Source organism: Nylanderia fulva, unplaced genomic scaffold (assembly GCF_048542155.1).
Source record: "Nylanderia fulva isolate GAGA-0341 unplaced genomic scaffold, ASM4854215v1 Scaffold25, whole genome shotgun sequence".
NCBI classification, from domain to species: domain Eukaryota; kingdom Metazoa; phylum Arthropoda; class Insecta; order Hymenoptera; family Formicidae; genus Nylanderia; species Nylanderia fulva.
This window is the reverse complement of record NW_028190314.1, coordinates 1,754,799-1,781,331: the sequence shown is the minus strand read 5'-3', so window position 1 is coordinate 1,781,331 and position 26,533 is coordinate 1,754,799. Positions and strand designations below refer to the sequence as shown.

Genomic DNA, 26,533 nt, shown 5'->3' with positions numbered 1-26,533 from the left:
CATTTTTAGAAATTTAATGTTCTTTCTAATTTAAGCGTCCTTTCCAAAAATTAAAATGTTGAAAATTGAAATTGCAAAAAAGGATCAATTTTGCATTCATATTCGCAATTGCAAAAAAATATTGGCAGCACTGCAGCAATGGCGGAAAATCACATAGGTTACGTTTGACGCTGCAGTATAATCGTGCGTGTCCCTCGTCCAAAAAAAATAACGCGGACCAACACATGGAGAGAACGATGTCGGAGCAAGCGGCTTTGCAAACGCAAACGGAAACCATCTCCGAGGCGGATGTCACTGACTCCGGGTCACAGGTATGCACATTCGTTGTTACATCTTCATTTACGTATGTGACGTTTATTACTCGCTCATCGCGAGGACGGTGAAAAATCGTCGATGGTGACGTTATTTACAGAATGCAAATAATTATTCTTCTTACCTCGCTTCTTGTCACATTTTAATATCCCCTCCAATATCATACGATTCAGCATCTCGGTGGAGTAAGAACATCTTTATCTTATCTTAAACATAAAAAGTAGAGCACATACTCTTCTCTACTCCGATATACATAATTAAATTTAATATCCTTACGACGAGGTTATACAAATCATTTCTGGTTTCGTGCTTCAAGTGTCAACGATGATACGTAACGTGTTTACGGGTTTCTCGCGAAAGCTCGCGGGCGAGAGACTTTTGACAAGTGAGTACCACTTGAAGAAGTGCGAACGTGAGTTTTGTCAAACGAACGTCAAGCACGATCGTTCCCCGTTGAACGGGATACGGGTTCTAGATCTGACACGGATCGTCGCCGGGCCTTACTGCACGATGATTCTGGGAGATCTCGGCGCGGAGATCCTGAAGATCGAGCGACCTGGTGCTGGAGATGAGTCGCGCAAGTGGGGTCCGCCCTTCTTCGAAGGAACGCAGGAATCGACCTACTTCATGAGCGTGAATAGAAACAAGAAGAGCGTTTGTATCGATCTGAAGAGAGGTAAAGACATCATCTATGAGCTGACGCAAACTTGCGATGTCCTGGTGGAAAATTACGTACCAGGAAAACTGAGCAGCATGGGCCTAGGATATGAAGACATAGCCAAAGTAGCTCCACATCTTATATATTGTTCGATGACTGGCTACGGATTCAAGGGACCTTACGCAAATAGACCTGGCTACGATGTCATTGCTGCTTCCCTAGGTGGACTTTTGCACATTACTGGATCTAAAGATGGACCGCCATGCAAGGTTGGTGTAGCAATGACAGATTTAGCAATGGGATTGTATGCTCATGGAGCAATTATGGCAGCTTTGCTGCAAAGAAGAGAAATAAACCAAGGCCAGTGGATACAATGTGATCTTTTGTCGACTCAAGTTGCCAGTTTGATCAACATCGCTTCAAATTACTTGAATGGAAATAAGGAAGCAACAAGACGGGGATCTGAACATGAGAGCATAGTTCCTTATGAAGCTTTCCCGACGAAAGATGGATATATGACAGTTGGAGCAGGCAGTGATTTGCAATTTTTAGAGTTAATTAAGAGATTACAATTACCAGAACTCATTAATAATAATAAATTTAAGAATAATGCTGCTAGAGTTAAGAATAGAACGGAATTACTGCAAATTCTTCGAGATGCATTTAAGAGGAAAAAAAATCAAGATTGGTCTGTGATATTTGAAGGTGCTTCATTTCCTTATGGAGTAGTGAACACTATAAAAGAGGTAAATGACTTGATTTAAAATAATCTCAAATAATTTTGATTATTTACAACACATATGCAAAATTGCATCCTCTTAAACTTGGCATATCATTTTCAGGTGTTTGATGATCCCCATGTAAAACATACAAAATTGATTAAAGAATTAGAGCATCCAGTTACAGGGAAAGTGAAACTTGTTGGGCCACCTGTGACATATAGCTATGCCACCAACAGAGTGAGATCATCACCACCAATGTTAGGACAACATACATCAGAAATTTTAAGAAATATATTAAAATATTCGGATGATAAAATAGAAAAGTTAATAGCACAAAAAATTGTACAATAATTAATGAACATGTATTTAATCTTTTCTATGCAATTTTATATGTAACACTTATGCAACAAATTTTAATTTAATGATGTTTGAAGAAACTCTACTTTGTATGCATATATATATTATAAACATTATATATAATAACCATTACATTCTCAGATAATACAGTTTACAAATTTTATATATATATATATATATATATAACACTTATATTTTATAAAATATAATATATAAATAAAATAAATATAATATAAATATAATATAATATAAATTTTATAAATATAATATATTTGTATGTATATGTGCCACAAACTTGGTATAAAAATATTATAAATAAAAAATATTAAATTTTTGAGTATATTTTATATTCATTTTCTATAATAAATATTTTTCAATTAATTGTGACAATATTTTTGTGATTACTACATGTAATTTAAAGTGCAATTAATTATTAGCTTTATTATAGTTTAATAAAATTTTCATAATTTTGTTTTATAGGATGTGCCTACTGTACGATTACGTTTACGAAAACCAAAATCGAGCAAAAAGGTTCAATGGACTGAAGGAACTGTTGATAATGAACATCTAAATAAGAAAAAATCAAAATGTTAATATTTATTTCTATAAAATTTTCTAGATTTATTCAAAATGTAAAAATTATATAATCTTTTTTAATAACAGGTTGTTGTATTTATGAGAGACCAAAAACTTTTGGTGAAAGTAGTTCCGAAGATAGCGATGATGAATGTGAACATTGTCATGGACATAAGGATGCTCATAAGAAAGTCTTACCTACAACTGGAAATGCCCATCAAGATGGAATGTCATCTCATCCTGGTAACTTTTTATAATAAATCTAGTAGTAGTATTAGTAACTTAATTACTAATGCATTTTTATCTCATACTGTTTGCTTTGCTTACAGAACCTATTGCAACAGGTTCAGCATAAATATACCCATATACCCATTGAAAACTCTGCTAAATGGAAAATAAATTCCTTTATGTTGTTTCTCAAGTCAGTATCATACAAAAGAAATGGCGGATTGTAGGTAAGTGATTATATAACTTATAATATATAACAAGCAGTAAATCAAATTAAACAATACAATGATTTTGTGAATCGTTACAATATATCCTTTTAGGTGTACAAACTATAAATATGATTCTGCACTAATACATGTGGCATTTTTATTATAATGCTTTAACGATATCGCATGGAAGCAATGTTCAAAATTGTTGGTCTATGTAGATCGTATGTGATATCATAAGAATAGTAAATTATTGAATATTCTCTGAAAAATAACAATCATTCCTTAAATGTTTACATCCGAATCACTTTTTTCATATGTACTATTTGCTAATAGTTTTAGATTTTATGTTAAAAGAAAATATATATTACTTGTTAATCTGTGACTTTTATTAACATTCCACATTTAATTATAATAGATTTTTTAATTATATTAATTTTTTATATATTTCATAATTACTAAATCAAATTTGAACTTGTAACAAGAACATTGGAAATATCTCCAAATTTGTTCGTTTTTGTGGAAGATTTATTATATTACATTTATAATTTTATATTATAATTATACACCATACAAGATCAAAAAATGAAATGTATGAAAAAAATGATATAAAATAGTGCACATTTATATCCATTCATTATTTCCTTTGTTTAGTACATGTATAAGTAGACGAAATAAATATTTCAAATTATAGCTAAAAATATATAGAATAAATTAAAAAATTTAGTATTACAGATCACATACATGTGTGAACAGAATTATAATCATGAAAAACTTAATAATCATTGCACACACACAGTGAAGGTTCCAATTTTACAATTTTATCAGAAGATAAATTCTATAAGGCTTAGAGTTCCATTTGCAGAAGCTATATCAATAAACTTTAACCTGACAATTTAAAAATAGTTTGATGATATTCTTTAATATTTAAATAATGTAATTTTAATTTTTTTTAATTAGATATTTTCTAATTTTAACAATAGATAATAATTCTTTGCGATATTCATTCTTTTAACAACATTTTTAGTAACTCTTTCAAATAGTACTCATCTGGTGAGATTCCAGATTGTATTACATTATAAGAAATAAAAGTCTGCACGTGCGTTTGTGTGCATAAATCCCAGGCAATCAAAAAATAGATTGATTATTTGTGCTTTTACATGATAGTAGTATTTTGGACGATTTTGTATACAATTTAACTTAAGTGCAGAATATATCTCTAGAAATCTTGTAAAAATAAATGTTTTAAATTGGAAATTTAATAGTTTTTAGTCAGTCGATATTATTACTGCTTCTCTGAAACCTACGTCTTTTTCGCACTTCCATCCCTCTACGATAAGAATTTTCATCTAAACCTAAAGCCTTTACCATAGCCCGACTTCGCCATATTTTAACTGTATAATCATCACTGGTTGTAACTAACATTTCAGGATCACGTGGATTAAAAGCTACGGAATTAACTACATCGGTATGAGGAAATTTTGCTAAACAAATTCCATAATGTCTATCCCACAAGTAACCATGTTTGTCTTCTGCACCGCTGTAAACAAAGATATTTAATAATTAATCTTAAACGACTTGACTACGACGTAACTAGCAATTTTATTTGATTATTTCACGACGTTTCGACCATTTGGTTGTGGTCCTTTTCAAGTGAAATTTCATCAATTAAACCGAGATTAACATAACATCACACCGGTGTTATTTGAAATCGAAAGTTAAACGTTAAAAGAGGAACACGTCCCATCGTTATGATGTTTCGTCAACAACATCATAACGATGGGACGTGTTCCTCTTTTAACGTTTAACTTTCGATTTCAAATAACACCGGTGTGATGTTATGTTAATCTCGGTTTAATTGATGAAATTTCACTTGAAAAGGACCACAACCAAATGGTCGAAACGTCGTGAAATAATCAAATAAAATTGCTAGTTACGTCGTAGTCAAGTCGTTTAAGCTTATTTTCACCACTAGCGACAAATATTAATTTTGATTGATATTAATTTTAATTAATAATTAATCTTACATATTTTTTTAGAAATATAAAATTTTTTGTTAAATTAAATTGATGAATTATGTAAATGCAAGTCGAATTATCATTACCTTGCTACATATTCGTTACACACGTCCAAAAATATAAAGAAACATTCGTTATTAGGTGTATACGCCTTGTGTGCTCTTAACATTGTACCAACTTGTTTTAATGTTACCAAGTCAATCACGTGTATATCAATTTCTTGTGCTATCGGTGGTGGTTGTAAAGGATTAGTAATAACATAACCCTTTGGCCATGGCCTTGTATTTACATAAAGATATCTGTATGAAAACGTATGTGTAATTAACAACGCTTCAAATATATCATCTTATGATATGATAATACTGATAACTGACCTATGATCAGGAGAAAGTCCCATTCCAATGATGTGACCGTGAAGATCAATCAAATGATCTATCTTATCGAATTTGTCTGCTACAGATGCATAATTTAACCAATCTTCTACTGACGGAGTATTTTGTCTCTCTCGCTCCCTTTCCCGCTGAGCTATTCTCTCGCGTAGCGATGGTCCCGGGTCCAATCTTCTCGGGAAACTAACTAATTTAATTCTTTTAAAACCAACTTTATGCGGAGTATATGTTTTGGAGCCAGTTGTAAATATAAGAAACTTTTCTGGATTATTGGCTAACTCATCAGTATCACATTCTTCGGTTATTGAAGATTCTGTAAATTTATTTTTTTTTTTTTAATCATATTTTATACAATAATTATAACGATCGATTTTTTACTACTATGCATTACGCGTGCGTAATTTTTCTACCTCCAGACTCGCTCTCTTCTTCCCACAATGGATTCTCACTTTCGCTGTCGCTTTCATGCGCCTTCCGCTGCATCTCAACTTGCCTATATTCCTGGTTGTATTGTATAGGACTAGCATATTCGAAACCGTCACCAAGTTTTCTCCAATTCGAAAAACCACCTTCTAATTTACTATATCTATCATACATAAATATACATTACATAAATGTTAATCATTTAATAAATAATAAATTTATTATAATGTCAAACAGGAATAAATTAAACATACTGTAATCTCGATGATGCATGGTGTAGCACTTCTGGTTCTTCCTGCTGTTGCGAGCTACTAGGTTCGTTTGAAGGTGACAACAAATCCTTGTGACTTGGCGGATTTCCTTTTTCCTCCTTTGTATTTGAGGAGGACGGTTGGCTTTGTTGTTCTGTAGTTTCAGCTGGTGCAGGCGCTAAACAATTTGCAACCATAATTGCTCTAATTGAGGAAGCATTTCCATTGTAGAATCTGAGAACAATTACAGATTTGTGAAAAAAAATGATTTTCGACAACTATTTATGTGCTCCATTAGATTTAACATTAAAAATGAAGAAAGCATATTAAATGTAACTTTACCTAAAAAGTTGAGTCATGATGGGGACATGTTCACTAGCTGATTCCTGGTTTGCCTTATTCAGCCAAACTATACTAGTACTGACCAAATGTGCCAACCAATGCAGATTTCCGCTTAAAAGGTAACGCTCACTGTACCATGTACCAAATATGTCATACGGCTTATTCACTACTCTACATTGAAGGTCAAAGCCAGCTACGAATAAACATAAAGCATATATAAGAAATTATTTGAATAAGAATTGAAGCCTTTTATTTAAAATATGTCAAAAGATAACTTATTATCTTCTTATTTAAGATTTATCAATTTACATAATTTTCTTCAAAATTTTTTATTTACTTACGTGCTACTTTAAAGACTGCTATTTCTCCCGAAGTACTATGGGGTGTACCAAAATGTACACCAGAAACAAGAAGTAAGGTATCTGTACAATTAAACTGTGAAAATTGTGTATATTTCCAACTAAATGTTTTCATATCGTGTAAATATTTTATAGTAACAGGATATTGACTTTGCCATACCTGAAATAATAGCATATTTGTAATACTTGATATCTGCAAGAGAAAATAATAAGTATAAACGACAGAAAAAAGCTTACAAGAATATATCCATCTTTTGAACAAGTTGCAAACATTTTGCCATTATGGGAGAAGCTCACATGTAAAACTTGATGTGAATGTTCCTTGAGAATTTCAGTTTCTATCAGTGGAGTGTGATATGCCAAACGTTTAAATTCTCCCAACCAAGAAGTTTTACCTAAGAGAGAAAGAAAGTTAATAATAATTACTAATATTCTTTTAATCAAGAGAGATGTATAAAACATAAAATGTAATATATTAATATGTATGTGTAAATTAATTAATGTAAAATATTATTCTCTCTTCCATTAAAATATTTATGAAATATATGTCAAAAGATGTACACAAAATTAGATATATGTATTATTGCTAATAAGGATATCATACATAATATACAGATACAAAAGAGGTCATTAGACAGACATCAAAACAGTGAGAATTGTCATAAATTTTAATGAGTATGTAAAAACAATTCTCAATAAAATTATTATAAAACTCATTTAAGAGTTTAATCAAAGCTCATTTAAGCTCTGTCTGATATACTTCCAAATAATTACTTTTTATCATTTGTTCTTAGTATTCATTATCTTTATATGTATTGTCTTATTATCTTTTTATATATGTATTATATAAAAAATAATTATCTAATTTAACTAAACTGAGTTTTTTCTTGTGGTTCAAATAATTGTTCAAACTGAATAACACAATAAGTGAATCACACAAAAGAAATTATATTTTTGATCCATCTCACGCATGTAATATGCAACAAAGTATATTTATATTTTCAAATCACACACGCACACATACATATATATACATAAATAAATATGGTGACGTCGAAAATACTACTGCTGTACGAAACAAACCTGGCACGATGCCGACGTCCGGATCTATCTTGTACGTACGATAAAATAAATATTTCCATAGGAACTCGTCGCGCGACACCCTATGCCAGGAACTGCACACTTCACCCGCGATCGTCAACTCCTTCGGGCTCAGGTACTGGAAGATGCTCAGGAGAATCGAGTCTGGCATGTAATACCAATTGACGTCGCCCTCGCTTTGCTGTGACAAGCACTCGCTATTGTTATCCGACTCGCTGACATCCTCGTCAGCTGATTGACGATCCCGCGCGACGTCGTCGTTCTCGATGCCGTCCATCGTCCAAACGCGGCGGTTTATTTACTGGAACAGCTGATATCTGTCAGCGACTGTGCAGTCACTACGCAGCCGAGGATGCACGAACTCGACCGAGGTTAGAATCTCGTCACGCGGGCGATCCTCGCATCACGGAGCCACAGATTAATAGACAGATCGCCAAAGGTCTGGATGAAGGAGAGACCAGCATTTCTCACTGATTTCAGCGCCATATCGTAGTAGTGGTCAATGCAGTAACTATTAATACGTTCCCAAGATAAGAGCGTCTCATGCTCATGAACTCGTCCGGCGGCATGTACGAGATTTATCTTTTCGTAGCGTTCGCGTATTTCGGAAAGGACAGAATTTTATGATGTTATAAATAAATAAATAAATAAATAAATAAAATATTAACCTGATCTATTATATTTATTTTTTAATAAATGTTTCATTATTATTATCATCTAAGTCTAAGTCGTTTAATTAATTTTTAGTTTTTTAATAATTAATTTAATTTATTCTAATCATTTTAATATGTGAAAAATACTAATACGTATACGTTTTATAATGAATTAATATATTTCGAGAGTCGAATTATATATTTTTAATAATATAAAAGTGTACAAAAATTATATTTGATTTTTAATTTTAATTATTTTTAGCAAAGAGTTCCGAAATCTCTTACACACATAATAGGGATTTTGTTCATCCATATAATTCGCAATTAAGTATATATGTTAATTATTAATTTTAATAAAATACAAAATTAAAATTAAAGGTCAAATATAATTTTTGAACATAAATATATTTAATTTGTTATAAAACGTATACCCGTGATAGTATTTTTCTCGTACAAAAATAACTAGAATAAATTAAATTACTCATAAAAAAATAAAAAAATAATTAAATAATTTATATTTTATATGATAATAATAAAACATTTTATAAAAAAAACAGATTTAATAAATATAAGTATATATATAACATGTACTTATATTTATTGAATCTGTTTTTTAATAAAATGTTTTATAAGCTTAGAAAACTTGACTTTGACGTAACTAGCAAATTTTATTTAATTATTTCACGACGGTTTGACGTAATAAAATGTTTTATTATTATTATATAAAATATAAGTTTAAATTCTTTAATTAATTTTTAATCTTTTATGATTAATTTAATTTACTCTAATTATTTTTGTACGAGAAAAATACTATCATGGGTATACGTTTTATAATTAATTTAATATATTTATTGTGTTTAAAAATTATATTTGACCTTTAATTTTAATTTTTATTTTATTAAAATTAATAATTAACATATATACTTAATTGCGAATTATATGGATGAAAAAAATCCCCATTATGTGTGTAAGAGATTTCGGAACTCTTTGCTATAAAATAATTAAAATTAAAAGTCAAATATAATTTTTGAACACTTTTATATTATTAAGAATATATAATTCGATTCCCGAAATATATTAATTCATTATAAAACGTATACGTGATATTATTTTTCTCATATAAAAATGACTAGAATAAATTAAATTAATTATTAAAAAACTAAAAAGTAATTAAACGACTTAGACTTAGATGATAATAATAATGAAACATTTTATTAAAAAAAGATTCAATAACTAGTAGGTCAGGTTATAATTTTTTATTTATTTATTTATAACATTATGAGCTATTAAGCTCATCATCTCGTTTGCTCTCTGTCTTGCTTTCATTCGGCAAGTCACAAACGATATATGATACTCGTATGTTCCTACTTCAACTCTCGAGAATCTGAAACAAACGAAACTCGTGTCCAATATACAGGGTGTCCGGTAACTAACAGACCAATGATTACAAATGGATTCTTTGGTCAATTTGGGAACGATTTTTCCTCAGCAAAAATGTCGAAAAAGGTCATCATTTTTTACAACTTTCCAATCTTTGTCATTATGTATCTTTATAACTAAGCCTTAAATTAAAATTTTATTATAGTAAACTCTACCTGAAATTAACTGAAGAATGTAATTATGTTAGACTTTTAACTCCAAAACGTTTAGTTTTCAAAAAACCTATTTTTTTCAATCGCTTATAACTCGAAAATTATTGACTTCTCAACATTTTTGCTAAGGAAAAATCGTCTCCAAATTAGCCAGAGAATCCGCCCTTAATCATTGGTCCGTTAGTTACCGGACACCTTGTATATATTATATAAAAGTGTATAGCACGTCAGAAGCTTGTGAGCTTACAGCGATAAGTAAAAACAATTGCGTATTTATTTCATTGCGTTTATCTGTTTAAACGCGCGCTTTAATTTTTCCAACGTTTTTGCCTGTTTATATTTTAAAGGTCCTCTCTTCTAAAAATCTTGTTTTAAAGATCCTCTCCGCGAGCAAAATTCGAAAACATAAATTATTTAAATTTAATAAGGAAAACAATTAGATATTTAAAGACAAGGCTCGTGTGATATTATAAAATTAAGATTTAGAAAGACAGGGCCAACTATAACGAGCATATTAAATTAGTGAGAGATGTAATGTCAACACATAATTGATTTATTTCTTAGTAGATACAATGATAATAAAAATAATAAAACGTTTCGGCTGTTACCTCAGCCTTCTTCAGTAAATATAAAAACAATAAAAATTCTCTTAAGAAAAATTATGACATATTACGCATTAGAGTCTATTTTTTAATGAACATTTTGGTTTAATAAGTCGATGAATTTAAATTGGGTTACGCTTATAACATTTATTAAATTAGATATTTTTTCTAATCGGCTAACCATTTTTTAGTTAAGATGGTAAACTTTTTGATTATGTCAAAAAACATGTAAACGAGTTCCCTGTTGTTAGTAGAACAGGTTGACGGCCCATTCCACGTCATCAATTCTTTTGAACATTATTAGTTAAAATTATCGTCAGAACCGCTTGATATGAGAATTGAAAACAATTAGATGTTATCCAGCATCAAAAAGTTAGTCCCCATCATCAAGGATATTTCCGAGTAAGTTCGTCATTGCAGTATATTTCACCGTGATTGTCTAAGTTTATTTTTATTTTTTTGGTATATTAATTTATATTAATAAGTTATTTTTTTTATGTGAAAGATCTTAATTGTGTTTAGAATTGCTTACTTAAATTGATGAGTAGTCAAGATTCCGCCAAGTTGATGTGTTCACTATACAAAGTCACATAAATTATTTAATATTTTTACTTTATTATTTGTAAATCCTCGGTAATTTCAAAATTTTTCTATTTGAAAATTATTAATTTTCTATTGCCAATTAATTGTATCACAGACTTTACTCTTACTCCCATTGCACTTTCGTTTGCGGTTTTCAGTATACGATTTTTTATCGTAGTTACTGAAAATTATTATTGTGAATTATACTTGTGCAGTGATTTGAAGAATTTACAATTTCGTTGAAATTGTTGATTTTTCAAAAAAATTACGAGATTCGCGGAAATTGCGTGCTTTCTTGGCATTTTCCGTTCGCGGCAGGCGGTTTATTTTTGATTGTTGCAAGTGTTTTTGTTTTCTTTTTTATTAAAATAGATAATAATAATGTGAAATAAATCACGATATTTGACAGATGTGCATATATATAGAAATTGTAATAATAATAATATTATATCATAAAATTGTAAATTGTTTCAATTTTTTATAGACTGCGATAAAAGATTTTACATTTGGATAAGAAACTGCGGTAAGTAAAAATATAAAATTCTTGAAAACGTAAAAATATTTGATAACGTAAAAAGGTGAACTTTGAAAAATAAGAAACTTAAAAATTGCACTAATAAATGGGTTATATATATGTGAGCCGTGCGCGGATGTAAGGTGTGTTATATCGAAATTTAATTAATAGAATTGAGAATTAATCCCAATTTTAAGTCTTACAAATGTCCAAGCTAATTTTTTGTACCTCGTGTACATTTTTGAAAGTTATATCGAAAAATTAAATTTTAATATGCGTCTTACATCTCACATTTCGCATACGGCTCACATATAGCCTATTTATCTCTTATACTTTATTTCAACCCTTATAGAAATTTATTACTAGTAACGCCAATTTATTACTTATTTCGAGTAATTAATCACTTTTATTTCGAATACTTAAATTACTGTATATTATAGTATTTTAAATACTCAAAATAAGTGATTAATTGGCGTAGTGATAAATTTCTACAAGAGAATAAGGAGCCTTTAAATTCTTAATGTAAAAAATTTCAAGTAATTTTCTTTAATAAAATTTAATTAAAAAATTTAATTAAAAAATTTTTGAACACTGTGTTATATCACATTTAAAATCGTGATTATTTCAATAAAAAAACATTTTATGTGTAAAAAATATATTTTTTATATTTAATAAATTTTATATATATATATATGCATATATGTAAAATATTCTCTCTCTCTCTCTCTCTCTCTCTCTCTCTCTCTCTCTCTCTCTCTCTCTCTCACACACACACACACACACACACACACAACGGGGGCCAAATCTCTCAAATTGGTCTCATGATCAATTAGCCTGGATTCGCACCAGGGGCAAAGTCTGTTGGTAATGTCAAACGAATTTAGCCTGGACTTGCACCAGGGGCAAAGTCTTTTGGTCGAATCTACGAAATTTAGCACGGACTCGAACCAGGGGCAAAGTCTTTTGGTTCAAGTCTACGAAATTTAGCACGGACTCGAACCAGGGGCAAAGTGTGTCGGTAAGGGGCAAAGTCTATCGCACGAAGATGGCGGTCTCTTCTTTAGGCAGGCCTTTGGCGATCTGTCTATTAATCTGTGACGGAGCATAGCACCACGTAACACCACGATATATGTATGCATATGTAAAATGTGTATAGCATTCCGAAAAAACACATTCGGCACGTGTTCGTACAGATTATATATCATCGATGCCTGCACTTATTCCGATGCATCGCGTCTAGGTATTTGTTTATCGCGATCGAAGATCGCAAAATTAGATTGTTATCGCGATTCAATAATAATAATAATAATAATATTTACTTCGTAACTGTATCTGACATCCGTGTCAAACTCTGTCAGATGCAATTTATAATATCCAGGCCATACAGACATTATTTATTTGATCCAGAAATACCTTCTTTAAACTCTTCAAGAACACGATTTATCACACACTGAATAAAAAAATCTCATCTGGAAATAGAAAGCATTTTGTAATGAATGAATATGAATGTAATGTACACACATATGATGATTTTTTGTCAACAAAGAATGAAGGAAAGGACGAAATCTAATTGGTTGTGCCATCTTGTTATTAGGATACGAATGAGCAACGTGATTGGTGATTTAGTAACAATATGGCTGATACTTCAGTGTTGCCCTCAAATGTTCCTAGATTTGATCGAATGTAGTCCAATGTAAATCCGTGGTTTTGTATTTATCTGGTGGTTATCTTTTGCCATGCTCTCTCTAACCTAGTTTAAAAACAAGTTTAATTTTTCGTACGAGAAACTCTTAAAAAAAACAAGTTTAATTTTATATAAATTATTCAAGTTTTGCTCTGTGATTCCAAATATTATTTCTATATTTTGTTATTGAATTTGATATTTATAAATAATGAAAATATGATATCATGCACATTACAAGAATAACTGGGTAAAAATGTTGTTATGATTTTTATACAAGATTATGTAAATAGAATATAGAAATGTATAAAGATGATAATAGAATTGATAATAGGATTCATAATTGTATGAAGTGTATTTCTAAAGAGATTATATGTACAGTTCAAATATTATGCAAATTTACCAAGAAATTATATATTATGATAAAAACATTGAAAAATAACAAAAGTATTTTTATTTACAGTAAATGAGATGCTGAAGGAATATAAGCATTTATCTATTGAAAATTTTTCGATTAGTTTTTTGTAACAATACAGAAAAGTAAATAATTCAAAATGTTTGGTTTAGTTTTAAAGCATCCCATCATTTTTAAAGCTTTATTAACTGAAGCACAATCTACTTGTGGGATGATCCATAAGTGTTTTATATATGATAAAAATATATTTTTATCTGCATCAACTGTTAGAACATTTCTAACACAAAGCATAAGGTAAAATATAGTGAAATATTTCAATGTTAAAGTATATTTTTATGAGAATAATATACATTTGATATTTTAGTCATCGTTCTTATATTAAAAACTGTACAATAAAATTAATATTTATGTAAATATACAGGATGTTCTTGGACTAATGTTACTTCTTTACAAATGGAATAAATCACATTACAAAAAAATGCTGAATATTTTATCTATCTTTATATATATATATAATAGATAAAATGATTTAATTGTTATAAAAATTAAATTTATATGTGTATAGATAGCAAGTAGCAATAATTTCAAAAAATATCTTGTATATTTAAAATAAAGTTTGAACAAAATAGCAATTTTACTATCTTATAAAATAACAATAAGTTATAAAAATACACAGATCATTTGATGGATTAAGGCAGCCAGTAAGTTTTCTTAAACCTAACAAATCGCCACAAAGTCTGATAGTACGACATCAACAAGAAATAAAAACCATATTGGATGTGAATACAAATGTACGGAATAATGTACTTTTATATAAAAATGAAAGTAATAGACATTTTTGGAATATACGACTTTTTGCATTTGGGCAGTTATTTGGTTGGTCAATATTGGCTCTATATACTTATACACCAAAGTTCTTTGATATATTTAAAACTGATGTAAAAATTAAGGAGTTTCTACAGAAACATTTCATACGGTTTGGTACATTTGTTTTCTCAATTTTTGCAGGTAAGACATTTTTTACTTTTTTTACAGTAAAAATTTACTTTTATATGGAAACATATAATTTAAAAAGATTTAAAAAATTAGCAATATCTTATTTTAAATGCAGTTTTTGTTGTATATATTTTTATAAAATAAAGTAGATAAGTTTTTACTCTATCTTTTCTAGAATGATGTATTTGTTTTATAGGTCCTATCACATTTGGTGTTATGTATGCTACATGTTCTCGTAACATCAAGTACATTATCTTAAATAAAGGTGGCAAAACACTTTCACTTTTTACTTATCATTTATGCAAAAGAAAACTCAACACAATAACTGTACCAATAGGAATGGTAAGAATAAATTGCATTATTTAAAATTATAGATATACTATATTAATTTTTGAGATAAATTATGATAATATATTATAAGGTCAGCAATATAAAGATAAAAAACAAAATATTTTTATTTTATTTTTTTAAGGCAAAATGTACTTCACCTCGAACAGGAGTTACTGGAGTATGTATACCACTTAAAGTAAAAAACAAATCTTTTTATTACTTGATTGATAAAAGTGGCACATTTGTAAATCCGACTCTTTTTGATTATACAACAGCAAATTAGAATATTTTAACAAATACGTTTTTGTTATGTTAAAATCGTTATTTTAAATAATAGTTATAATTAATAGAGTATGATCGTGTATACAAGTACACACACATACATATGATGATATATAAAATGTGTAAAAAATGTATATGTAAATATGTATACAAATGTAAATATATATACTTTAATATACTATAAATAATCAATTAGTTTGTATAGATGTAAATGTATCGATATGTTAAATTAAGACATACTAATATTAAGAAGGTTATCTTGAAAAAAATTACTTTTTTTACAGATTATTTATTGATACAAAAGAAGTAAATTTACAATTTGTATTTTTCCAAAAGAGGAAAAAGATGTTAGTACAATGTCTATATATACAAAATTATAAGTAATATTTTATTGCACCGAGATTAGTTTTTTTATTTATCATTGGTATCCAAAATACTTTATAGAATTAAAAAAGAGGCAGAGTGAGTGAATTTTACTTCAGTTAATAGCATTCTTTATATTTTATAATCAATATCTTTGATTTTGTCTGCCATAATACTTTCCTGAATATTTGCTATATCGGTCACTATAGCCATCATCCTGATATTTGTCTTCTGCTTTATAATAAACTTCTGGTGCTGTAGAACCAACACGACCTTGCCAGTAATGGGTCCAATATAGATCTTCAGGATTGATATCATGTGGGTGTTTAGCATTTTTGAATACATGTACACAATACACAAGACTGCCAATCAGTGTTAAAAATCCAAACACCAGAAATACTATTCCTAAGATCCTAAAAAGGAATATTACATTGTGTTATAAAAAATTCTATGTACATATATATAAAACAGACACACACATGACATATATACAAACTGCTCAACTTCATTATATATAATTTTCTACATTCTTCTATTTGATTAATAATAATAGTTATTTGAAATATAAAACAAAATATAAAAACGGTTTTTATTTAATTAAAATAATTATATTTATTAATTTTAATATAGAATCTTACATATAAATCATGTGAAAATATAAAAACAGTACTCTTACCAAACAACTAATGGTTGGAAGAATTGTATGACAATGACAAAGCCCAGAGTAACCAGGATCAAGCCGAGATTAAGAAGTAACATAAGGCAACAAACACCTTTGGTGTTTGGGCAGAAAGGATTGGGTGTCGACATAGTTTCCACAACTATACCACCTTTCCGTGATGTACGAGTTTTCACTGTCGAAGTGCCTGATCTGCCGGAACCATAGCTGTAGTGACTAGGCGCTCTGTGATCCAATCTGGAGCTTGGTGCTAAACTATGGCGTGATATCCGACTGCATATAACAAGGTACATTTTTACATTGTTTATATTATTTAATATATCATATATTCAAATTGGAGAACAACCTTATGTCGGAAGTGGCTCTATATGCAGCACTGGTGACATATATATCTGAACCATTGTCACAAATGCTGCCGTGTGAGGCACTTTTGCTAAGCTGATGTAAACTATGTTTCGAAGATCCAGACAATACTGAATCGCGAGTATTGTGCGCGCTTCTGGATCTTCTGTCTTCTCTATCATATTTGTCTGCGTGATTTTTTTTTATTGGTTTTACCTGAAAAAAATTGAAATTATAGAGATAATATATGATGTATTTATTAGGATCACAAATATGTAATATGTTTTAAATTGAGAAAAAATATTTTTTGCTATAAATATCTTACTATGGTAGTATGTTCGTTGGCAACGATATACTCAGACACGGTGCGATCTGAAGGAGCTCTATGACTCTCTTCACCATCTGTAATATAATCACGATTTGTGTTAATGTGATAACCAGCATATCTAGAATTATGCATTTTGATGTCTATGTCAATGCACTCGTATAAGAATATTAAAGATAAATATATGATTGATCAGTCAACATTCGCGTTTAGAGCTCATCTAAAACAGAAATACATTTATTTATATATGTCAATGATTTATTAGAAATTATAATTATTGAACAATAAGGAATAAAATATTATGCTTACTGTGAGCATGCAATATATGATAAAAAGTATTTTCTCTAATATGTATATTGCATTTTAAAAAAGATTGATTCATACGCGTCATTTATGCTGCATCAATCTACAACAAAAATACTTTATAATGTTACTGCAAAAGAAATCAAAGTTATATTCAAAATTATAATTTCAAAAGAATTTTTATATATCAGAGTATTTATGTGTCGCTAGTGAAGAATAAATTAAGAAATTATTATAACGACTCAACTGGCTTTAATCTTCTTTATTAATCAACACTTCATAAAAATATAATCAGACTACGTTTCGACCTTTGGTTTAAGTCCTTTTCAAGTCTCAAAATTTAAAAAACTAAAACTTTCACATAATAATTCTTTGTGTACAAAGAAAGTTAACTGAACTTTCCATAAGAGTGGTAAGGAACAACTTAGTTCGTTCCTTACCACTCTTACGGAAAGTTCAGTTGACTTTCTTTGTACACAAAGAATTATTATGTGAAAGTTTTAGTTTTTTAAATTTTGAGACTTGAAAAGGACCTAAACCAAAGGTCGAAACGTAGTCTGATTATATTTTTATAAAGTGTTGATTAATAAAGAAGATTGAAGCTAGTTGGGTCGTTATAATAATTTCTTAATTTTTATATATCTTCATTTTTATAATTTCGTTCATTTAGCAATATTTGATTTCAACATCTTTTTTAAAAATGCCAGTATAATTATAATTCTTTCTACACAATTAATGAATACAGATTTATTAGGTGTGGCATATATTCCTTTAAGTATACTGCCCGCGCATATATTGATTATAAAACATTGCTTTATCATTGGATTGTCTCTCAATCGTAGGCAGTGCTAGCAACGCATACACCTTGTTGGGCAAATCCTTATTTAGTACGATGATGTCATTTGGCAAGGACATTTGTGCAACATCTTCGATCGACAATGCGCGCGGCAATACCCTTCGCCTCCGATTATTCTTCGCGACTCTTTCAAGGTAATACTTTATCAATCGTTTTTCGCAATAAATTATCATATTTTTAATTACATCCTTATTAATTAAGTGCACACATTTATAAAATCATTCTTTTTATCATAAAAAAAAAATCATAATCTCATTTTTAAAAAGTAACTACAAAAAATTGATTTATAATTGTAACATGTTACGATACAATATATAATCGAATTTAATACAGATTTTTTATACGAATTTAATATCTAATATTTTATAAAGAAATGCTTTGAGCTCTATAAAAATAGATATATGAATTGCAAGAAATTTAGTTCTCCGAAATTTTCCAAATCAAAAATTAATTTTAATATTTTTTTTTTTTTTACTAAATATGTTTAAGCATTATTAATATTCTTTTTAGTTTCTTTCCTAAAGCAAGACGATTGATAAAGAAATTAATCCCTATTAATTCTCTTTAATTTGCTTGTGTTTCATATAAAAAAAATTCGCAGTGGATGATTTTAATACTTAATAGATTGTAGTCTGAAATGCTAAATGTATTTATTCTTCTCAACTAACCGGTTATTAAATTCCTGCTCTTTGCGCGTTATAATCTCATGTCGCTTTTAAATATAAACTTATATTCTCTACACATAACGAAGCGCGCAGGCGCCACAAATCCAATGCAACCTGTGCGCGCAATATTTCTTTCCTTAATGCTGAGAGATCCCCGAGAAAAAAACCATTAATGAAAAAATATCGCGCCAAGCTCTTCGTGCGTATAGTTTTGTGTAACATCAGATCGCTGATCGCTGATCACTGATCGTTGATCAAGCGCGAATACCAAGATTCCATTCCGATGTATTTGTACCAGCTCTTCGAGAAGAGACCGGTTGCTGTACCTTGTCATTCGCTTTTTGGAGAGAGATTATCTTCCTTATTCTATCGATCCTTATCCGCGGATGATTCCTCTTCTCGTGGAAACACGCTGGTCGAATCTGGATCCTCGCGATGACATATCGATGATCGCTCGGTTTTACACGAGAGTATTATTCACAGCCTCTGGTTCATATCTCATGCTTATTCTCTCTTTTCCTTCTCAAAATTGCTCGTATGTACACACTTGTTCGAAGAGCACTCGCGACTCGCGACGACGATTCCAGCGTCGTTCGCGCGGACCAGCAGCGTCGCGCATCGCGCGTTCTCCTCTCAGACGAGCTGATTCGATCAGATGAGTCAAATCTCAGAGATGCAAAATCGTCACAAAGTCTTGGATCTTCTCAGCTCTCGTCTCCGCTCCTGTCTCCGCTCACACCGTTGGAATCACTGGAACGGTTGCTGCTCCAACTCATGAGCGAAAGGCGCATTCATCGTACGGTTTTCCACCACGCTTCTGCAACACCTTTAAAAGGCGAGCTCAGGTGTATACTGTGCTTAGCGCACTTCTTACATTCTCCGCCCGCGATTGCTCTCGATCGTCCCGCCCGTCTGCGATTTGTTCTCCCACTCTTTCTCGTCTCCTCCTGCATAAATTAAATAATATGAGAAAAAACTGAATTGCAACAGAATTTTTATTTCGAAATATTATTTCAGAATTTTATAGCATTTAAATGCGTAATATAAAAGTACAGATTATGCTGCTAAAGTGATATTTTAATTGAATAAATAAAACTGGAATTTTAATATTGAGTTAATGTATCTTTTTTTATGTAAATGTGTGTATCCCAGCAAAAAGTCAAGACGTCTTTAAGCTTTCTTTTAAAGACGTGCTATTTTATTAAATATTTTTGTGTTTAGAAGAATATATATAGCTTGTCTTTAGTACAAATAATATACATATGAAATGAAAAATAAGATAAAAAATAACCGAACATTTTTGCATAATCAATTGTGTGTTTAGTTTTTGTGTTTTCTAAAAAAATGAGAATTATATTTTTTCTACAATAATTTAATTAAAAAATATAAGAATTCATGAGAAAATTCATATAAATTCATATATATATATATAGTTTCTTTTTTATAATATCTGTACATTTAGGAAAAATAATAAGAATAAAAAAATAATTTAAAAAATAATATTTGCACTTTTTTTAAGTTAGATTTGAAGAAATTAGAAAAGATTGTCTACATATAATTATACATATATATAACAAATTTTTCTTATTTCTATAAATTATATCTTTTTAATTATTTTTTAATTATTCTTTTTCCTGTTTATAAGAACATATATAGATTATACAATATAAGAGGCAAATGAAAACATATATATATATATATATATATATATATATATATATAAACATCACATATTTCATATATAATTCTATATATATTTGTATAGTTTATACATGTGATCATATGTATATACATATAGATATTTTTCTCCAAGAAGTCCTAATATCTTAATTATTCCCGAAATTAGAAATATAATTAGACTTAATGGGTGCATTCGTTTATGCAGTGACTGCCGCAGAATGCCGCAAATGTCGTTCGTTGACTCCCCCTGCGCAACCGACTGCAGCGCAGTTTGTTGTTCGTTTAAGCAGAGCTGCTGCCTATCTGCGCAGCCATCTCGGAGGTCCTGCTTAGGATGCCTTGCTCGCAGTACTGCGGACTACTGCGTAAACGAATGTAGTCTTCTCCATTGTTAAGCCAATTGAACTTGGAAACGTTGCCTGAAAATTATTTCAATTATGAGGTATGTTATAAAAGTTCAGAACAAAGAAGGTGGAGAATAACTCCTCCAAACCCAGGGAGAAATGGCATGTTGAAAAGACGTCGAATCGATGTCTTTTATATGCGTCTAAGTAAGATCTAATTTGACGTCTATATAGACGGACAAATCTTTGAATTTCGACACCATCTAGACGTTAATATAAACGTCTATAAAATGTCTAATAGACATCTAAATAAATGATGTAACGGCTGTATTCAGCAGAAAAAGTAGCGTTGCAAATGTTGTAAAATTGATGAATCTAATAATGGCGTATAATTGGCGTATGCTTTTAGTTTTGACTAAACCTAAGCTCATACAATACTCAAATTCAATAATTTTACAACAGACACTTCTACTTTCTCTGCTGCGAACGCAGGCAATAAGTGCAGTATTACGTACACCATTCAGTGAACATTTTATTTTAATTCTAAGTATATTTTTATTGTAAAATATAGAATAATGTAATATTCTAATCAAAACAAATTGCTCAGTAAATATTCATTGAATTGTAATATTGGATGCATGCAAATATATTTTCTTTAGAAAATTTACATTACCTTTTTAATTTACGAATGAAAAAAATAGAACCAACACTAAAATTATTTGGATCTTGGTATTTAGATTGTTATACATATATTTATATAATTGAAACTGAAAGGATGGAAAAGACACTTTAGAAAATAATTTTATATGTATTATTAACCTTATATCTATTTTTTATTAATATGTATTGGACAATTTCAATACAGGATAATCTTTGTTGACATACTGAAAACTCCAGTATATGCCATCTTATCGTGTCTTGATATATATATATTATAAATATATATATTTTATATATGTATATATATATACATTCTTTATTAGTGTACATATATATTCTACATATACATACTTCAACTAAAAACTTTTATATGTAATAATTCAAATCAAATTTAAACCTGACAATGTCTTATCAGTTACATAAATAAAAAATAAGACAAATAATATTCAAAATAAAGCAGCAATATCAAAAATACAATAACAAAATAAAAATGACATAAGACTTCGCAAATTGCACATGAATAGAGATCATATTTCACATTCAAGAAAAAAAAATAATTAATTGCATTTTATGACGAATATTAAATGACCTCTTCCCTTTTAATGGGAAACCTCCCCCGTGCTAATTTGTATCGAGAAAAAGACCTTGTAAAGAGTCGTCTAAGAATAATAAGATATCACAACGCAATATTCTCGTATGCGAGCACTTTTTACCTCTGCTTTTCTTATACATTAGATTCTGTTAAAAATAAAAAAAATGAAATTGCACATTTTATTGCTTACGCCCAGCAGCGTTTCGTAGCCAATTTCTGACTGCATTTAAGGCATCTTCCAAATCACTGGTAGGAAATTTTAATAGCATAACTCCTAGAAAAAAAAGAAATATTTATGAATTTTTTCTACAATAAACTTAAGATGAAACAAAATATTGAAAAGAAGATAAAATACCTTGAAATAATTCCCATAGTTTCAGTTTCTTAAATGGCCTTTTATTAACTTTAGCCTTTTGAGGATTATGACCATCAAAGTTGAATTGTTTCGCTAAGGAATTAGTCATCAATTTGGTCATAAGTTTTGATGCTACAATTTTTTCATTATCACCTAACGGTTTTGTAGCTTTTAGGTAAGATGTGAAACAATACTCTCAATCTACGAAGTAAATCATTTAACTTCTTCATAGATAACACACCTCCTTCAAGAGCCCACTCCCTCAATGTTTTTAAAACATAGCGTCCTCTCTGTTCGTCATTTTCAAATTCAATCATTAAATCATCATTTTCTTCATCGTTACTATATCTGTTAGCATCATTAATTTCAACACTTCCTTCGCTGTCATTATTCTCATCTTCAAAATGTAATTCACTGTCATTGTCATTATTATAATTATTGTTATCATCCATATTTTCATTTTCAAGTTGATCGATAGATGCATCAGATTCTGTTGATACTTCAGAATTTGTTTCTAATAAAGAAATATCTTCAATCCCTGGAATGGGCAGCATTTCATTATTCTCTTCATCGGATGAAACCTTTTCATTGGATGAAACCTCTTCATCGGATGAAACCTCTTCATCGGATGAAGCCTCTGTCTTGTAGACAGTAGTAATTCGATTTCTTAAATCGTCCAATTTTCTTTGATTCCTACATTGCCTAACTAATTCATTAATTATTTGCTTGTTCGTATTTCTACGACGATTCCTACTTTCCTATGATAGATGTAAAAATAATACAAGAACAACATCAGTACTAAAATATATTGCTTATACTGCATTCACAATAATGTTATGTAATAAATTTTGATAATAAACTTTAAATAAATAATAGCAAAAAAGAAGCAATAGTGACAATATTATTATTAATAATTCCGTATATGTTGAGGTTAGTTAAAGAGTGAGTTAAAGAAAAGTGTATATATAAGAGCATACAATATTTTTAATTAAATAAATCAAAATAATTTATTAATATATATATAAATTATGAACTATTTATATGAAAATTGTAATTTATTTATGAAACAATTATAACCTACAGACGACTTGAGGCACAAAAGTAAAAAGTAGATTATTAAGAAATTATAAATTATGAAGCACTTACCGGTGGACTTTCACTCATTTTTGTTGGTGATGACTTCTTTATTAGAATAGCAATCGATCCAGCAGACTTATTCTGTAACTTTTAACGCATGCGTTATAACTATAATTCATTTGTTAACCATGAATTCGTCGACGATACGACGACTAACGCATGCGTTACAGTTATAACGCATTTGTTAAAAGTTACAGAATAGGCCTCCAGAAGAACAAATATTATCACAAGCACAGTTCAACATTCAACGAACTTCAACGAATGATCATCGATCACGGAACAATAACAGAATGAGTTCGTTAACTCGTTGCGTTAAGTTGGTACCATATTTAGTCGCAAGGCGGTGTCGCAACTCGCAACTTATCTTTTATACGACAGTTAAATCAAAATAAGCGTTATCGAACCAATCATTTAAATAATTAAAGTTATATTTTCATATAAAGTTTCCTCATACATAATTAGTAAATATATATATATAATATATATATAATAATTAATTTACCTTTATTTTTATAATTAATTAATATATTACACACACAAAGAGAAATTATACAACACAAATAAAAAAAATATATATATATATATATATATGGATCACATATATATTTTATATATAAATTTTAATATATGTTTTTTTACATGAAAAGTATTTTATTATGGATTAAAATGAAATGTTTATTGATGTCTGGCCTGATTGTTTTAGCAAATAATATCGACGTCTAGTCGACGTCTAATTTGAACTGAAAAAGTTATAGACGTTATTTACGTCTAATCGACGTCGATCCGATTTCTTGTTTCTCCCTGGGAATAGATCCTACAAAACTAAAAGTAATGCAAGGTAAGTAATACAATAAAATTATGAAGTCTGTTAATTTATATTTACAATCCAATTAACTTAAAAATGCATTTTTATCAAGAATATAAATTTAAAGTAATCTGTTTAAAAAAAATGTGCTTTGTATAAAGATGCAATTCTGTTACAGTCATTCCTAGCTATCAAGCTACTTCGTCCCCAGTAAGTTTGGAAAAATCTGAGAAGTCTACATTCAGCAACATTTCAATCCTACCGTCATCACTGTCTAAAAATGTTATGTGCACACGTCATATGTCAGAACCTTCAACCTATTTAAAAATTTTATTATATTTATTCAAATAATAATTCATATTTAATATAAATATGATGGTTTCTAAATCGGCCTAAGAGCCATAGCACGAAAAATTACGAAAATTAATTATTCGGAACTGTATCTCTTGGTACGAGATTACTAAAGTTCCATATATTAATTAACCTTGAACTTACATATGGAGAAATAGGCGCGAAAAATATAGGTCCGAAAAGTCGCTGAAGCGGGAATCGAACCCGCATATTTCACTTTCCGGGCGACTACTCTTACCACTAAGCTATTCAGACTCTTTCGATCCTATATTTTTCATTTGCCTTTTTAGTAGATGTTAGTAAATAACGCCGTGATTAGGCCAGGCGTGAATAAACTCAGAAATAAATATTTTTTATCGGCTCTCAATATAAACAATATAAATATGATGGTTTCTAAATCGACCTAAAAGCCATATAGCACGAAAAATTACGAAAATTAATTATTCGGAACTGTATATCTTGGTACGAGATTACTAAAGTTTCATATTAATTAACCTCGAACTCACATATGGAGAAATAGGCGCGAAAAATATAGGTCCGAAAAGTCTAAATAGCTATTAGTGGTAAGAGCAGTCGCCCGGAAAGTGAAAGACGCGGGTTCGATTCCCGCTTCAGCGACTTTTTGGACCTATATTTTTCGCGCCTATTTCTCCATATGTAAGTTCGAGGTTAATTAATATATGGAACTTTAGTAATCTCGTACCAAGAGATACAGTTCCGAATAATTAATTTTTGTAATTTTTCGTGCTATGGGTCTTAGGCCGATTTAGAAACCATCATATTTATATTGTTTATATTGAGAGCCGATAAAAAATATTTATTTCTAAGTTAATTCATATTTATTTAAAATTTCTTTACTTACGCACTCCAATTACAATCTGAGCAGTCAATTCACGCAGGTGATCGTTCGGTAAATGATGTCACGTGACTCGCAGATAATAGACGCAATGGATGCGCAGTGGATGCGCTAATCACTGCATAAACGAATGCACCCATTTATTTTGATATGGTTATGTAATATAGATCAAACTAAAAACTTATTAAAATTCAATTTATATAATAATTACATCTCTCCAATAGTAAAAAAAAAACAATTCCTAATTGTATTTGTAAATTAATTATATTTTTTTCGAACACTTAATATTGCGAAAGATTATTTTCGATAATTTTATCACATCCTTTTTTTCATTGTATATATATACGTTCAAATACATTTTTGTGATTCAATTTTAAGAATTTATTACCTTAACATTTCTGATATACGGCAGATTACGGTCATGTTTGGTTATCGTAATCTTATTTAAATATTCGTGTATGACAATTAATTGTAAATAATTAAACTACATATGTTTACTAATTTTTCTAATATACATACACGAGTCATGTTATTTTTCGGATTTTTGAGTCATAATACATGAATATTTAGACACGCGACTCCTAAGCCACAAAAAAATCATTAAAAAAAGTTCACATTGCATCCGACAATC

At 29.5% G+C, this 26,533-nt stretch overlaps 6 protein-coding genes and 3 long non-coding RNA genes across 15 annotated transcripts; 4 read left to right on the top strand and 5 right to left on the bottom strand.

The window, feature by feature from the left end:
• The first annotated feature begins 123 nt into the window (after positions 1 to 123).
• On the top strand, positions 124 to 6,374 carry LOC114941132 (E3 ubiquitin-protein ligase PPP1R11-like). 3 transcript variants are annotated; one of them, XR_014924825.1, is made up of 5 exons: positions 124 to 311; positions 2,530 to 2,638; positions 2,713 to 2,868; positions 2,955 to 3,080; positions 4,490 to 6,374. XR_014924825.1 is itself a non-coding variant. In XM_085483418.1 (4 exons), the coding sequence occupies exons 1-4, from the start codon at positions 225 to 227 to the stop codon at positions 2,978 to 2,980; spliced, it is 378 nt and encodes a 125-aa protein (XP_085339544.1). In that variant the 5' UTR covers positions 124 to 224; the 3' UTR covers positions 2,981 to 3,251. The 3 variants fall into 3 exon arrangements, 1 of the variants encoding a protein (XP_085339544.1); XR_014924824.1 differs by lacking the exon at positions 4,490 to 6,374 and adding an exon at positions 3,174 to 4,316; XM_085483418.1 differs by lacking the exon at positions 4,490 to 6,374 and having other exon boundaries at positions 2,955 to 3,251.
• On the top strand, positions 320 to 2,217 carry LOC114932257 (succinyl-CoA:glutarate CoA-transferase-like). Its single transcript, XM_029304411.2, has 2 exons — positions 320 to 1,716; positions 1,813 to 2,217. Exons 1-2 carry the CDS (start codon positions 637 to 639, stop codon positions 2,041 to 2,043), a joined length of 1,311 nt encoding a protein of 436 aa, XP_029160244.1. The 5' UTR covers positions 320 to 636; the 3' UTR covers positions 2,044 to 2,217.
• Positions 2,646 to 13,365, bottom strand: LOC114932256 (F-box/WD repeat-containing protein 5-like). Of its 3 annotated transcripts, none has more exons than XM_029304410.2 (10): positions 13,205 to 13,365; positions 7,925 to 8,243; positions 7,079 to 7,236; positions 6,824 to 7,001; positions 6,483 to 6,675; positions 6,144 to 6,374; positions 5,877 to 6,052; positions 5,452 to 5,779; positions 5,164 to 5,376; positions 2,646 to 4,599 (listed from the first exon to the last, which is right to left on the bottom strand). In XM_029304410.2, the coding sequence occupies exons 2-10, from the start codon at positions 8,217 to 8,219 to the stop codon at positions 4,332 to 4,334; spliced, it is 2,040 nt and encodes a 679-aa protein (XP_029160243.1). In that variant the 5' UTR covers positions 8,220 to 8,243; positions 13,205 to 13,365; the 3' UTR covers positions 2,646 to 4,331. The 3 variants fall into 3 exon arrangements, with proteins under 3 accessions (XP_029160243.1, XP_085339540.1, XP_029160242.1); XM_085483414.1 differs by having other exon boundaries at positions 7,925 to 8,524; positions 13,299 to 13,359; XM_029304409.2 differs by lacking the exon at positions 13,205 to 13,365 and having other exon boundaries at positions 7,925 to 8,621.
• Positions 13,366 to 13,594: 229 nt separating this feature from the next.
• On the top strand, positions 13,595 to 15,767 carry LOC114932260 (transmembrane protein 223). Its single transcript, XM_029304421.2, has 5 exons — positions 13,595 to 13,816; positions 14,030 to 14,275; positions 14,658 to 14,989; positions 15,174 to 15,319; positions 15,450 to 15,767. Exons 2-5 carry the CDS (start codon positions 14,121 to 14,123, stop codon positions 15,588 to 15,590), a joined length of 774 nt encoding a protein of 257 aa, XP_029160254.1. The 5' UTR covers positions 13,595 to 13,816; positions 14,030 to 14,120; the 3' UTR covers positions 15,591 to 15,767.
• Positions 15,768 to 15,895: 128 nt separating this feature from the next.
• Positions 15,896 to 22,627, bottom strand: LOC114940705 (uncharacterized). Of its 3 annotated transcripts, none has more exons than XM_029304415.2 (6): positions 22,589 to 22,627; positions 17,608 to 17,704; positions 17,299 to 17,518; positions 16,978 to 17,189; positions 16,629 to 16,904; positions 15,896 to 16,365 (listed from the first exon to the last, which is right to left on the bottom strand). In XM_029304415.2, the coding sequence occupies exons 3-6, from the start codon at positions 17,431 to 17,433 to the stop codon at positions 16,098 to 16,100; spliced, it is 891 nt and encodes a 296-aa protein (XP_029160248.1). In that variant the 5' UTR covers positions 17,434 to 17,518; positions 17,608 to 17,704; positions 22,589 to 22,627; the 3' UTR covers positions 15,896 to 16,097. The 3 variants fall into 3 exon arrangements, with proteins under 3 accessions (XP_029160248.1, XP_085339542.1, XP_029160252.1); XM_085483416.1 differs by lacking the exon at positions 22,589 to 22,627 and adding an exon at positions 19,126 to 20,502; XM_029304419.2 differs by lacking the exon at positions 22,589 to 22,627 and adding an exon at positions 19,449 to 20,502.
• Positions 18,423 to 25,878, top strand: LOC114941133 (uncharacterized). The gene is made up of 4 exons (XR_003821584.2): positions 18,423 to 18,591; positions 21,008 to 21,244; positions 24,594 to 24,728; positions 24,874 to 25,878. It is a non-coding gene; the product is annotated as an uncharacterized LOC114941133 (long non-coding RNA).
• LOC146722969 (uncharacterized) lies at positions 21,958 to 22,878 on the bottom strand. The gene is made up of 2 exons (XR_014924826.1): positions 22,754 to 22,878; positions 21,958 to 22,672 (listed from the first exon to the last, which is right to left on the bottom strand). It is a non-coding gene; the product is annotated as an uncharacterized LOC146722969 (long non-coding RNA).
• Positions 22,903 to 23,959, bottom strand: LOC114940719 (uncharacterized). Its single transcript, XM_029315461.2, has 2 exons — positions 23,900 to 23,959; positions 22,903 to 23,511 (listed from the first exon to the last, which is right to left on the bottom strand). The coding sequence occupies exons 1-2, from the start codon at positions 23,915 to 23,917 to the stop codon at positions 22,903 to 22,905; spliced, it is 627 nt and encodes a 208-aa protein (XP_029171294.1). The 5' UTR covers positions 23,918 to 23,959.
• On the bottom strand, positions 24,491 to 26,513 carry LOC114941134 (uncharacterized). Its single transcript, XR_014924827.1, has 3 exons — positions 26,291 to 26,513; positions 25,909 to 26,020; positions 24,491 to 25,012 (listed from the first exon to the last, which is right to left on the bottom strand). It is a non-coding gene; the product is annotated as an uncharacterized LOC114941134 (long non-coding RNA).
• Between the last annotated feature and the right edge of the window lie 20 nt (positions 26,514 to 26,533).